Consider the following 13864-nt stretch of genomic DNA (forward strand, 5'->3'; position numbering starts at 1 on the left):
ATAGACACTCATATACATGAAATCAATAAGATAAATGTTTCATCTTGGGCATTTTTGCTTTCAATAAGTAAATTATAATTTTTTTTTTAATGAAAATATGTATAAGATCTTTAAAATTGTTTATAAAAACAATATATTAAGTATGTATATTAATAAAATATATGTATATAATTCATCGGTTCGGTTCGGTTATTTCTTCGGTTTTTTCGAATAAAACCATAACCAAACCAAATACTATCGGTTTTCAAAAATCTAAAACCAAACCAAACCAAACCAAACCCAAATAAAATCAGTTTTATTTTATCGGTTTGGTTTGATTTTTCGGTTTGGATCGGTTTTTATCCAAACCGTGAACACCCCTACTTTTATGGAATAATTACTTTTAATAAATAATTATTATATTTGATGATTTTTATTTTTTTTGCTTATTATCATTTATAGCAATACATAGCAATACTATGACAAATTTACATTAGGTATAAGAGATCTTCATTTTTAGACGTAAGTATTCTGAAAACACCATTTTTTCTGTTCATTATATAAGTGTCCAAGAAACCTCATTTTCTGTTAGATTACTTTGTCAGATTCCTTAGTCTTTTATGAAATAATAAACAACATATTTTCTTTTAGGCAGCCAAACAATAACAATAATTCACTTAGCTTTGTAGGATTTTGGTAAAATATACTTAACTAGGAATTGTTCAAATTTCAACACGTTAAAACTTTCAAAATGCTTCTACATCAATTTTGTTTTCATGCAAAAGACCATTATTCATTCATATATTAGGCCTAATTGTTTTAGTTCTTTCACAATGACAATTTATCCATAACTTTCTATGATACACTAAGAATAAGTGTAATTTTTAATGTTAAAGATGTTTAATTACTATACAAAGTTTCAACTTTTCTCTTTTTTCTATTTTGCTTTGATCATTTCCCTTATAATCCTCTATGATTCTCTCATAGCTAATATTTCATCCAAATCAATTGTCTTTCAAATCAATATCAATTCCTTGCAACCATTGAAACCACCTTTAGCTAATCGACCGTTGTTTTCGATGAAGGAAGAGACTAATAATGAAGTTTATTTGAAGGACGAAGAAGAAGATTATGCACATTTGGTGCCTCCTTATAATCTCTCACAAGAAGAAAGAATCTCTTGGTTCAAGAAAAACTTGCCATATTTTGAGATATTAAAGTCCACAAATATCTCAAGAAAATTCAATGGTAGAATGAATGAATTTTTTACAAGTCATTATTGTAGTGTCCAATTCTTCATGACATGGATTTCCCCTACAAAATCATTTGGTAAAATAGAATTTTTCACCTTAGAGAGTCTATTCAAAGCACATCCTAAAGGGTGTTTGATAATATTGTCACATACTTTAGACTCACCAAGTGGAACTATGATATTTAAATCTTTAGTTGAGTTGGGCTATAGAATTCTTCTTGTCACTCCTGATTTGTATTTTTTGTTTGAAAATACTCCATCTAAATCTTGGTTTATTGATCTCAAGAATGGGAAAAAGGACCCTGGTAAAATTCCTTTGGCACAAAATTTGTCTAATTTGATTAGACTAGCCGTGTTGTACAAGTATGGTGGTGTTTATCTAGACACGGATTTCATTATCTTGAAGGATTTTTCAAGATTGAGGAACTCAATTGGTGCACAAAGTGTGGATAGAAATGGGAATTGGACAAGATTGAATAATGCAGTATTGATTTTTGATAAAAGTCATCCACTTGTTTACAAATTCATGGAGGAATTTGCTTTGAGTTTTGATGGAAATAGATGGGGATATAATGGACCATACTTGGTTTCAAGAGTTGTAGAGAAGGTAAAAGATTACAACTTTAGTGTCTTGCCACCAAGAGCTTTTTATCCAATGAATTGGATTAGAATTAAAGGATTTTTTAATGCTAAAAATGATTCAAGATGGATAGAGGCTAAAGTGCTTGAGCTAAATGAGAAGACTTATGGTATTCACTTGTGGAATAGACAAAGTAAAAGTATGAAAATTGAACAAGGAAGCATCATAGATAGATTAATATCTACTCATTGTGTGGTATGTAATGACATTTAATTAAGTTGTTAATCACTTGATTTCCAAGATAAGTTAATATTGAGGGAATGAATGTACCTAATTTAACTTTTTAATACTCAAAACAAGTTCTTGATTTTGGTTGAACAAGGTCAAACTACAACAAGCCTTGATGTTTTTCTCATTCACTTTCTTTGTTTTCTTCTTTCTTGTCAAATTTAGAGATTGGTTTTTTCGTTACTTCGCTTTCTTTCGTAAAGATCAAAGGCAGATGTCATGATTAAACATGTTCAATTGAATCCAATAGTTTTTACGAGAAACATGAATGCTGGATATATAAATAAAAAATTTACTAAGCTTTCAATAACTATTACAATTTGAGTATATAATTTCAAAAGTACAATGAGTTTATTGGTAATATAACATAAAGGATGGATGAACAATCAAATTTGTGTCTACTAAAAATTGTTTATCATCTATATTTCTATCTATACAAAAATAAAATTGTCAACATTTAACACGACCACAAAAAAGAAACCTCAATCTTCTTAATCTAAATCCACCCCATCTCCATAAATTAAATCTAAACCTAGGCAACTTTCTAAATGACTTTTTTCTTTTCAATTTATGCTTACCAAATCTTTGCTTTTTCTTGATGTCAACAAACTCTTGTTTTGTCATGAAACTCCCTTTTGCATCTTTTTGTTGTTGATGATGATTTTGTATGGAACTCCAAGGATCATGATCATGATCAGAATCACTACCCCACAAAAGATGTGGTTTCATAATAGGTGATCCACTATAATCTTGAAAATGTGATGATAAACTAGTATGTTCCATGTCAAATAATCTCCTTAATGATGTGCTCCCTTCTTTCATCAAATTTAATAAATTACTTTTCTTGGAGAATGAATTAGATGAATTACTTGAACTTGGAGTAGAGGAAGTAGAAATTGATGATAAAGAAGTACTAGTTGAAGAAGAAAATATTAGAGATTTTTGGTACTCAATGATTCTTTTAATATTATATCTTTGAGCTTCTTTATCCATTTTCCATAAAGAATCTACATCTTCTTCTTCAGTAATTTCAATAATTTCAGATGACATGATGTCTTTGTATTACAAGATAGGAATTTTGGTGGCTAAAACATATAAATTTGACTTGAATATATCTATAGAAAAAAAATTGAAGTGTGGTTTTTTTAGTTGAGGAAGTAGAATAATAAGGGAAAAGGGAGGAAGCAAAAAAGAGTTAAGAATATTTCAAAGTTATAAAATGATTCAAAGCCGGCAGTTGGGGCAAATTTGTAGATCAAGTTGTTTTTTTTTTTGTTTTTTGAGGAATTTTAATCAACAATTTGGGAAGTAGTTAATGACAAGATTCATTGACTTAATCAATGTTTGTTAATTAATTAGTTGATTATATTTGTCCTTTATAATGTTTTTTTTATTTGGGTGTACATGTCCTCATCCTAATACTTGTTTAAATCATCATGATGAAGACGTGCATAAGAGATCATGATAGGTAAGGAGTTAGATGGTTATCGTTTAATATTCTCCATCGTTACATAATGTCATATATTCATAATTTGAATGATAAACCTACAAAAAAAAAAAGTAGAGTACGGGGTATAGCTACTATAAAAAAGTAAGGTGAAGAATAAAATAAAATTATTGAATAATAAGATAACATGAGAAAAAAATATTAAGGTGACAACATGATCACACCAAATCGATTGTTACATAAAATAAGTCTTTTCATCGTTACCTAATAATTGGTTCTTCTGATATATTATTCACTAAAAATAATTCATATTTTGTGAAAGCACAAATTTAAAATTTGAGCTTCAAAACTCTTCAATGATAAATTTTGATGGACATCAACTCAAATCTTTTTCTAAATAGCTCAAACAAATTTTCTCCACTTAAACAAGGTTGGAAAATTTGCAAAAAATTACAAGTTATGTACCAATTAGGCCAAGTCCGAGTATATAATAGAGAATTGGGTTAAAATCGATAAACTAGATGACCGAAGAGTATTGGGCCATATTTTTCATAAAGGCCTTCAATAAAGAGAACCAGCATACATGGCCCCATATAGAAGCCCAATATAGTTACTTTTGCTAGCCCAAATCTAATATTTTATCTTTTTGGGCCTTACTAAACCCATAAGAACCCCCCCTTCAATTCTTAAACTTTCAGTAGAGCCCATGACCTTTTCTCTATGGGCCTATTTGATGGATGTCAAGTTTGACACCAATTGGTCACTCTACTTTGATGAAATGAATTTTTACTGTTTCAAATTGAAAAAAAATTAATGGGGTGTCCAATTTTCATTTTACTAATTAAGTTATATGATGTTTTTTAATTAAAAATTATTTAACTTGTAATTAATAGTGATAAACTTCTGAAAAAGTGTATCTCCTCCTCCTCTACTAGTTAAAGGCAAATTCAGGATTTTTGGATTTTATGTTCCTACAATAATCTCAAATTAATGTACAATTAACCTCCTCCTCTACTAGTTAAAAGTAAATTCAGGATTTTTGGATTTTATGTTCTTACAATAATCTCAAATTAATGTAAAATTAACTGGACCAATGGAATGGATTCTTAGCTAAATATTAGTATAAATTTATTATTTTTTTAATACAAATACATGATCTAAGAAAACAAAATACTAATTTGGTGAACCCCTAACGATTGCACTAGACCTGCCCTTTCTATTAGTGTGTCTAAAGTTATTGTCAAGCAAACTTCCAACAAAAATGTCTGAAATTTGAGATTGTTCCGAAGTATAGAGTTGCTAGACCAAACTTTAAATAAAAAAACCTTTTAACATATTAGGAGTTCAAACTTCAGATATATGTTGTACATATGAACTTTTAAAGAAAATTCAGGCTAATGCTTTTTGAAGTTTATATTAAAATGATTAAACTTATAAAAATGTATGAAACTTAGACTATACGTCAATAAAACTAAAAAGATTAATAATCTTTTACTCAAACGAAACCTACGTTTGACTTACTCAATATAGAGCATAACACAAGGAAACAAATTTAATAAACGAAAGTCCACTAGCTAGGAACACAATTTAAGTTTTACATCTTAGATTTGTTCACAATTATAAATATATTGGGTAAATTAATAGTACTATAATGTTATATACTTATTATATAAATTAAATAGTTGATGTGAACCGAGGAAGATTATCTTGTACTTAAAGCCGTTAATAAACAAATCTTAAGTCATGATTAGCATGATAATATTCACAAACACAACTACTTTTGCTAAGTTTTGAATGAATCAAAAGTCCACACTTGTGGAGACAAGATTTAGATCTTACCAATGTGTTTCCACATGCTCATGCGTATTCTTCAATTTGCCATTTTGACCCAACATTTTTTTTTTTACATTATATTATATTGATATGATCTCTAATCCCATGACCCAAGATTTACTTGTTTTATTTTTGTTTCACAAGAATTCACATTATGAACATTACCAAGTCAATAATGCTCTAAGCATTCTTTGAGTCGGGAATTTATCATAGACAGACGATAATTTATCTATCTTTACAAGGTAAGAGTAAAGTTATGTACACATCAGCATTTTCAGATATTTCTTGTGAAATTATAAGGTTGTTACCGCTTCAAGCCACCAAAGACAAAAACTATTTTTCGAGAATGAAGATCATATATATTTTGGGAATTAAAAGAGTAATTTATTGAAGGGAAAGGGAAGTCATGAAATTCAAGGAACTGACGTCCCCCATTTTATGATTAGACTTTCATAGAAGAGAAGTTTTATTGATTGTCATTAAAATACTTCTCGAAAATCGAAAAAATATTTAATCCAATTTCGATAGTGAATTGAATATATTCATCACCAGTTAGATATAAGCATAAAAGTCAATAATAATATGAATATGACAAAAACTCGAGATACTTAGGTGTTTTAAAACTAATGCAACACATTAAATTTGAAGTATATATTATGACTAAACTCATCATAACAAGTATAATAAGTAAGTGTAGATGAGCAAAAAATATAATTACCTTTTTAACAAAAAAAAATTGTCAACTCTATATATAGAATTAGTATTTTTTATAGAGAGATGTGAGCTGAACATATAGTGAATGTGACCACACTATTGCAACTACAAGTACATTAACATATAGTGACAGGTCAATAATTCTAATAAGGGAATTAAAGAAAATGTAAGAATATCATATAGGGATCCAAACCTGCAATGAAAAACATTTTTTCTACTTTCACTTGTCTCAATATAAATATCAAAGAAAAAAGTAATCCTTTTTTATGTTGCAAAATAAGTATGCAAAAATTAATTAAAAACAAAAGAAGGAAATGTGTGCTATTATTTATCAAAATCAGAAAAAGGAAAAAAAAAGAATCATAGATGTATCATTTAGTGTGTGTTTAGTATAATCATGATTACAACTTCATTTCATATGAGAGTTGAATCAGTAAATGAGTAGGTTAGTAACCTGCTAAAAAATTACTTAAGCTGAAATGGACTAAAATTTGGATCATAATCCAACCAGTTCAATTCTTACTAAGTTTTAATTATTTTATTTGTTCTTTTATAAATTTTTAATACCTAATAAAATTATTATTTTCTTCATTATGACTATTTAATATATCAAATAAAAAATATTTTAATAAATTGTTTCTTGAACCAATTTAAATTATTATGTATCGATATATAATGACGTGAACTAATAAATGAACAGATTTATAATCCACCTAAATATAAACGAATTGAACGAATTTAATTTAATTTTGTCCATTCTAATAAGGATTCAAACTATTTTCTCTTTTGAAATGACATATGCACTTTATTCATCCATTTCCAAAAGTGGAATACCAAATTCGGCTACCCAACTTATAAACCACTTTTTTTTTTCTGTTTTCTCACTTATCTATATGCTCTAAACTTTTTTAAAAATTGACCTATAAATTAACATATAATCCATTAAGCATCACAAACAAAGAAAAGTTAGATTTAATTATTCTAAAAGAAACAGCATAACAACACCTTAATCCGGATATTACGCAATATATTAATTAATTAAAAGTTCAACATCATATAGAGTCAAATCTAATCACTCATCCGTTTATCTTTTCTTGTCCACTATACTATTTTGGAAAAGTTTATGAAATCAATATATAATTTATTATGTTGTGTCTATTTTATCCTTACTATTAAACACGATTCATTTTTCAATATTTAGTTGACTTATATTTAATAAGTGTGATTTGATAAAATTACCCCTATCGTTTACTGATTCTTAATTTCTATATCAAATCAATAGTAGACAAGTAATATGTAAACAAACTAAAAGTAAGAATAAAATAATAGAAAATATTAAGAAGAGACTTTAAAGTGAGAGGTTCATTGCATGTTCAAGATTTTGATAAGGCATGTGAGAGAATATGTAGGAGGAAAGAGTGGCACATGACAAGGTTTTAACAAGCAAACGTGCATTCCATGTGAGAGGGAAAAACCTTTGGGTCCAAGACCCACTCCTCTAATAAAGAAGAATATCAAGTCAAAAGATCACATCCTAAACCAATTATTATTGTTACTCACTTAAGATATGAATAATATTTATAGAATTAGATCATTTATAACATAATTTTAAGCATATTTTTATAATTGATCTGTTATAACATTGTTAAAATATATATACACTATCAATCTATAGTGCTACTTAAATCCTTACTATAATTATTGTCATAACTTAAAAAGAGGGGTTAATTTTAATTGAAATTAACCTTTGATCTCTTGATCATTGAAGTGTTGTTTTGGGTCATTAAATTATTTGTATATTTTTTTTGGTAAAAAAAAAATACAAAAATACTTGTATTGGATCATACCCCATGGAAACATGACTAGTAATAATGACATTGTAAGGGCAAAAAGTTTCAACAATACCAACAAGGCAACAACTATATAAAATCCTATTTTATAACAACAATCATTTACTACTCCACCAAAAGTGGGGAAGAAAAAGAACTTCAATAAACTAACACATCTTGATTTAATTAACCTATGCTTTTGATAGCAAAGGATTCATCACAATTTAACACACTATTATATCTAATATTGCTGTAAGAAAAAAAAAATTAAACTTAAGAAAATGAAATTTTTGACACACCACATGTAAGGGAAGTATTGCAACAACCCCATGTATATAATACACAAGATATAGTCTAAGGACATTTTTGACTGTTGAAATTTTTCAACATCCCGAGGTGGATCTAGGTCAACTTCTTAGTGGTGGATAGGCGCCGGATGTGGTGGAAGTGAAGGTTTGCATTGATAACATTTTGCGAAAAGGCCAAATGTATCAACTTGTCTGACAAAATTGGTCATGCTAGCCCAACCTCCGAACCCAAATCCAACGACGAAAACCCAAACCACAATGAAGGTGTTAATAACAAACATAGCAGTCCAACTTGGCATGAAAAATGGTGGTTTCTCTGCTGCATTCTGCATTAGATGAAACAAATAATATTAGAAAGTTTTTATGAACACAACAAATATAGCATAGTTTTAAGGAGGGACCATTATTGAAAGAATTAATACTCTAGGTGTGTATAGTAAATATATGTCAAAGTCAAGGGGGGCGTATGGTTGTCAGTCAACTAGTTAGCCAGCTCATTTCAGACATAATACTAACAGGGAGACTGTAGCTTATAACTAAATGAAATAGACTTTCCACCTATATCATATATTTCCAAATCCATGCCATTAATGCCTTTGTTGTACCTTTGTGTCCTCCCTTCTCTCTCCCCCACCAAGATAGTGTAAAAATTATTTCCATTCGATAACATTATCAATGGACCATAAGGTAAAAGGAGTCAACATAGCCCTAAAACAATAACCCCTTGACTAAAATCCACTATGGTTTTACAAAATGTCATTGCACAAAACAATTGTCACATAAAAGTACTACTTCTTTTGAGACAATTTTTACTTCATTTAACTTATAATGATGATAATTTTATGATGAATCGTCGTAATACAGATAGATGATGGGAGAAATGAATGCGTACCTGACGAGCAGATGATTTTCGATAAGTAAGCATATGGGCAAGAGCTGGTATGATGTAGACAGTGAAACTAACCAAAAGAGCCCCAACTGCAGAGTTAATAGGACCAAAAAATGGGAAAATAATAGCTAAGAACCATATTGGTATAACAACAGGCAATCTAGCTAATGCCCTCAAACATATACTTCTTGTATCATGCATCCCTATAACTTTCTCCCAAACAAAGTACAACGGAGTACACGCGAATCCAAACGTGATGAACTGATGAATCAACATCAAGATCACAGCAGCATCACGCCACGCGTTTTTTGGTAGAAGTGAGAACGCGTTACTATGGTTTAAAAGTTGATCTCCAAATGCCCAGTAAACTGCTGAAGCTGATGGTAGTGTTAGAGTGAACACATACAATGTCGCTATTAAGTAAATGTACTTGAACTTTTGTGGTTTCCACATTGCATGCATTATTTCCCTGAAAATTAAGTAGATGTGTACGAATTTTTATATACATATGCATAGTTAAAAGTTAAAATAAAATAAAATAAGAATATGGAATCTAATCATATGCTATAATTACTCAACAGATATACTAGTAAAGTAGTACTTTTGACAATATGGGGCATTGGATTCTTTAAATGAAATGAAGAATTCTTAATGGGACTCATTTAATTGACTAAACAATTCTTTGGCTTAGCTAGTTCCCATGTACCAAGAACATGTCAAGATACGAGGATAAGATCATAGTGTCAATAATTTGAAAAAAAATAATCAAAAGTATATTTAAGTAGAAACAAAAGTGAGAAATTAATTTTTTTTTTTTAAAAAGTGAAAACAAAACTAAATAACAATATACTCAAAGTAATTTTCACGATTGGAATTTAGAAAGTGTAAAGTATATATACGGACCTTATCATATCTTGAGAAGATAAAAAGACTATTATCAATAAAGGAGCGATTTAAGGAAAAATAATTTAAAGTAGTTTTATTTATTTTTAAAAAGAAGTGGAAACAAACGTGAGAAAATTTTGTACTATTGAAATGGAGGTCCATTTTCACTATTGTTGTTTGTTTTTTCATGTGAAGCAAACTGTTGTTTTCCTAGCTTACAAAATTAAAAGAAAAGTTATTTTTTTCATTATTTTGTCGGTTTTTACAAAAATCGAGGTAGGAGGCAAAAGCTGCAAAGAGAAACCGTGTAGAAACAAATACTAGCAAATAAAAAAGAAGTAAAATATATTTGGATAAAAATGATTACATATTATTATTCTAAATATAAATAAATTACAAAAAAAAAAAAAAAACTTACACAGTAACAGCATGTCCACCAAAAGTGTAAAGAATATTGGTAGCACCAGTAAAATACAACATCAGCTTTGATGGAGCAGTGTGTTGAACATTTTCAACCTATATACAATAATACAATAAAAATTAACTTTTCACCAAAAATTAGGATTTAGTTATATACAATTACACTTTTTTTTTAATATACGAACAGTTATATGTAGTTATCTTTTATTTACCTGACCATGAACCAAAGCCGCCACGGTTAAGTACCATGCTGTGTAAGTAGTCATTCCAAGGCCTAAAAATGACCAAATCCTATAGTTGTGGAAAGATGGAATGAAAACAGTTGTTGCACAACAAGCTCCAAATATGTAAGTCCATGTCCTCTTGTCCAAATGATCATTGATGTAATATATGTTACTGTTCCAAGTCAAGAAACCATCCAAAAAGAGAAAAAAGATCAATTTTTTTTAACTTAATACCACTTTAATAATTACTAGTAATTTTTTGGGATCATATGATTCTATACCTTGCACAAGCAATTAGTTGTATGACAGATCCAAACAGAAGGAAAGTACAGTTGAAGGCAAGTCCTGCTGCTTTCCAGTATGGTCCCAATAGTCCATCAAGCACTTCAAACCACTACCAATAAAATGAAAACAGTAAGCTCTCGCTATGCGCGGGATCAGATCATATTGAGTCAATTGTTTTTTGTTTATACGAACCTGAATGACATGATTCTTGAAGCTAGCACCTTCTTTTTCTTTTCTGCTTCTATATTCAATATAGAGAACACTGATGAGGTATGCAGTCCAACTACCCATAAGACCATAGAACACTTGTAGTACTATGCCTGATACCATACCAAGTTGAGAAAAAGAGTATGGTAATGTCAACAACACTTGCGCTACCTGTTAAAAATTTAACAGTAAGATTTTTCTTCAATATATCAAAATCGTAAAATAGTTAAACAACAGTAAAGAAATATATATATACTTGATTAGAAGCACAACTGAACCAAGCATCCCAAGCAGAGCCTCCATGCCAGAGAAAACTCTTGACATTAAAAAGCGATTGATCGTCTTCTAATTTTTCAACTTCTTCTTTGCTGCAATTTCCATCAGTATCACTGAAATTTGGGACAATTGCTTCCTCTGCTTGCTTCTGAGCCAACATTATCAATTTCTGCCAGATCTCATCAAAACAAAAAAACACAAAATGAGACAAAAAAAATTAAAAAAAACAGAGCACTGCACAATTCCCCCTTCTTTCCCAATTACACAGATCCAAAAAAAAATCCATATCTTACCTTGTAATACTAAGATATCTTTTTGTTGAAAACCAGATCTCTGTAAAAAGACGAAGAAGAAGAATACTACACTTCCTTTCTAATTGAACTTAATATTCCTTTCGCTAACTTAACAGCAACCGCCCCAATTCATTTTATAGTAAAAAAAAGAAGAAGCAGAGTGTAAAAGCAGAGAAGAAGAAGCAACTTTTTTTTTCTAGTAAGTGAATAAATGCAAGCTCAGAATAGTAAATTGCAAAGATCACAATCAATTCACTTAAATGCTCTTGTGTGTGAAATTTATATGATAAGTTTGACAAAGGCGGCGAAGAAGGCCTTAAAAGAAGCAAAAAAAACAGAGCTTTTAGTTGCAGAAAGGGCAGAAAAAGAAAGAAAGAAAGAAAGAAGGGAAGTAATAGTAGTAGTAGCAGCTAATCTAAGCTAAGCTTACTGGTTGGCAGAGGTAGTATGTATATATATTAATTGCCTGTCTCTTTTTTTTATTTTTCTTCCTTTTTTGTTTTTTGAGTTTTGGAATTTTTTTATTTTTTTTCCTTTTATATCTTTTTCATCACTGTAATCCACTCATGATTCTTACTCTTATTAAGGCTCTTTGTTTTTCGTAGAGAGGAAATGAGACATGAACGTTTATGGTGACATTGACTCGATTCGTTTGGATTGATTTATTTTAAATATTTTTAATTCAATACAATTTATAAGTATGTAAAATCTATTTGGATTGACTCAAGAGATAAATTTTTAAATCAATCCAAACAGGCTCTTAGTTTTAAATTGAAATGGTAAAAGTAAGTCAAAGATCAAAAGTCAATTCAAACAGCTTTAAATTTCTCATGACTTAAAAATAAGCTATCATTTGACAATTGATTTTAAATTTGAATTTAAAATATATCTTTAAATATCTATTGGATTAGATTGTGTATCCAAAAGTTGGTCAAAAAAAGTTTTTTATGGAAAATTTGTTACTTTTACTTATAAAACTATAATATTTTTTTTAAAAAACAAAATATAGTTAAAGCACATTTTAATTTTCAAAAATTTCAATTTCAAAGTTTATGATAAAATGAGAGTTAAAACAATAGTATTATTTTTCATTCAAAATAAATCAACTTATATACACAATAGAAGTTTATGATAAAATAAATAAGATTTATTTACTTTTAGTTAAAAAAATTAGATTTGAGTTCTACAAAATTCTCGATAGAAAGTGACTTTTCTTTAATAGACCTTAAGTGGGGCAAATAGGAATTAATCATGCGCAAAATTAATCGTAAATACTAGGTGGTAAACAAAAAATAAAAATTTAACTTGTATACAAATATGGTAATTATTTATATCTTATAATAGATTATATAACCTCTTTTTTTATTGTTACTAATCTGACTTATTAAAGAGGATTAGACAATTAGTTATAATTATTTTTTAAGTGACCTAACAACGTAACAAACATTATATTTCCACCATCAAAATTCAAAACCTATTAAAGTTTCTCAATGAAATTTCTTTTCATTTTAAATAATAATAATAAAATATCAGAGGATAATTTAATTTAAGTATTATTATTTACATAGATGATAGTAATAATTAGTCTTACGTCTCTATTGCTTGTTTTGTGAGTGTTTGGTAAAAATAAAGTTTATCGTAGAAGCAATTATCATCAATGTTTGACTGTCATTTTCCCCTGTGCATGTGATATGGTGTTTTTTTTTTTTAATACAAAGAAGATTCCAAAATTAAAGAATTTTTATTTGTTTTAATTTACTTCAATATATAAACGTCACCTACAAGATCTGCATTCTTTTTTTATTCTCTATATATTAATAAATAAAATAATAATAACGGTACTTAAATCCATGTTCAAACACTCTTAACACTTTGACTAAAACTTGAAAAATAAGCATGGCTATTATAGCGAACAAGAAGAAAAAACTTTAAATGTAGACGAGAAAATGATTTATTAAAATCACAAGTTGATTGCTTTGAAGAATAAACAAAAAATTAGGTCTAATATTTAGTTGTTAAATGAATTTTGGATGTGACTTAACTTCAAAAGCTAACTCAAGGTGAAAAAAATTGTTCAAGATCATATAAGAAAGATCAGGCCTGCACACCCAACTATGCCCGATTCCTACGGACAGTGGCAGAGCTAGAATTTTAA

At 28.7% G+C, this 13864-nt stretch overlaps 2 protein-coding genes across 2 annotated transcripts; one reads left to right on the forward strand and one right to left on the reverse strand.

Moving 5' to 3' along the window:
* Positions 1-920: 920 nt before the first annotated feature.
* LOC102589435 (lactosylceramide 4-alpha-galactosyltransferase-like) lies at positions 921-2084 on the forward strand (the record flags this gene model as incomplete). The annotated part of the gene is made up of 1 exon (XM_006366303.1): positions 921-2084. A coding segment is annotated over one exon (1164 nt), but the record flags the coding sequence as incomplete, so codon positions are not given.
* Positions 2085-7986: 5902 nt separating this feature from the next.
* LOC102587153 (auxin transporter-like protein 2) lies at positions 7987-12189 on the reverse strand. The gene is made up of 8 exons (XM_006366296.2): positions 11710-12189; positions 11397-11585; positions 11126-11311; positions 10930-11042; positions 10637-10820; positions 10423-10520; positions 9123-9588; positions 7987-8556 (listed from the first exon to the last, which is right to left on the reverse strand). The coding sequence occupies exons 2-8, from the start codon at positions 11574-11576 to the stop codon at positions 8338-8340; spliced, it is 1446 nt and encodes a 481-aa protein (XP_006366358.1). The 5' UTR covers positions 11577-11585; positions 11710-12189; the 3' UTR covers positions 7987-8337.
* Between the last annotated feature and the right edge of the window lie 1675 nt (positions 12190-13864).

This window comes from Solanum tuberosum, unplaced genomic scaffold (assembly GCF_000226075.1).
Source record: "Solanum tuberosum cultivar DM 1-3 516 R44 unplaced genomic scaffold, SolTub_3.0 scf00627, whole genome shotgun sequence".
NCBI lineage: Eukaryota > Viridiplantae > Streptophyta > Magnoliopsida > Solanales > Solanaceae > Solanum > Solanum tuberosum.

Excerpts from the sequence above, each read along its gene's own strand:
- LOC102587153 (XM_006366296.2), bottom strand. The coding sequence starts at position 11,576 with ATGTTGGCTCAGAAGCAAGCAGAGGAAGCAATTGTCCCAAATTTCAGT. Across the intron at positions 11,043-11,125 it reads TCAAGAATCATGTCATTCAG|TGGTTTGAAGTGCTTGATGG; the intron begins GTTCGTATAAAC and ends TTTTATTGGTAG. Across the intron at positions 10,821-10,929 it reads CAACTAATTGCTTGTGCAAG|TAACATATATTACATCAATG; the intron begins GTATAGAATCAT and ends GACTTGGAACAG.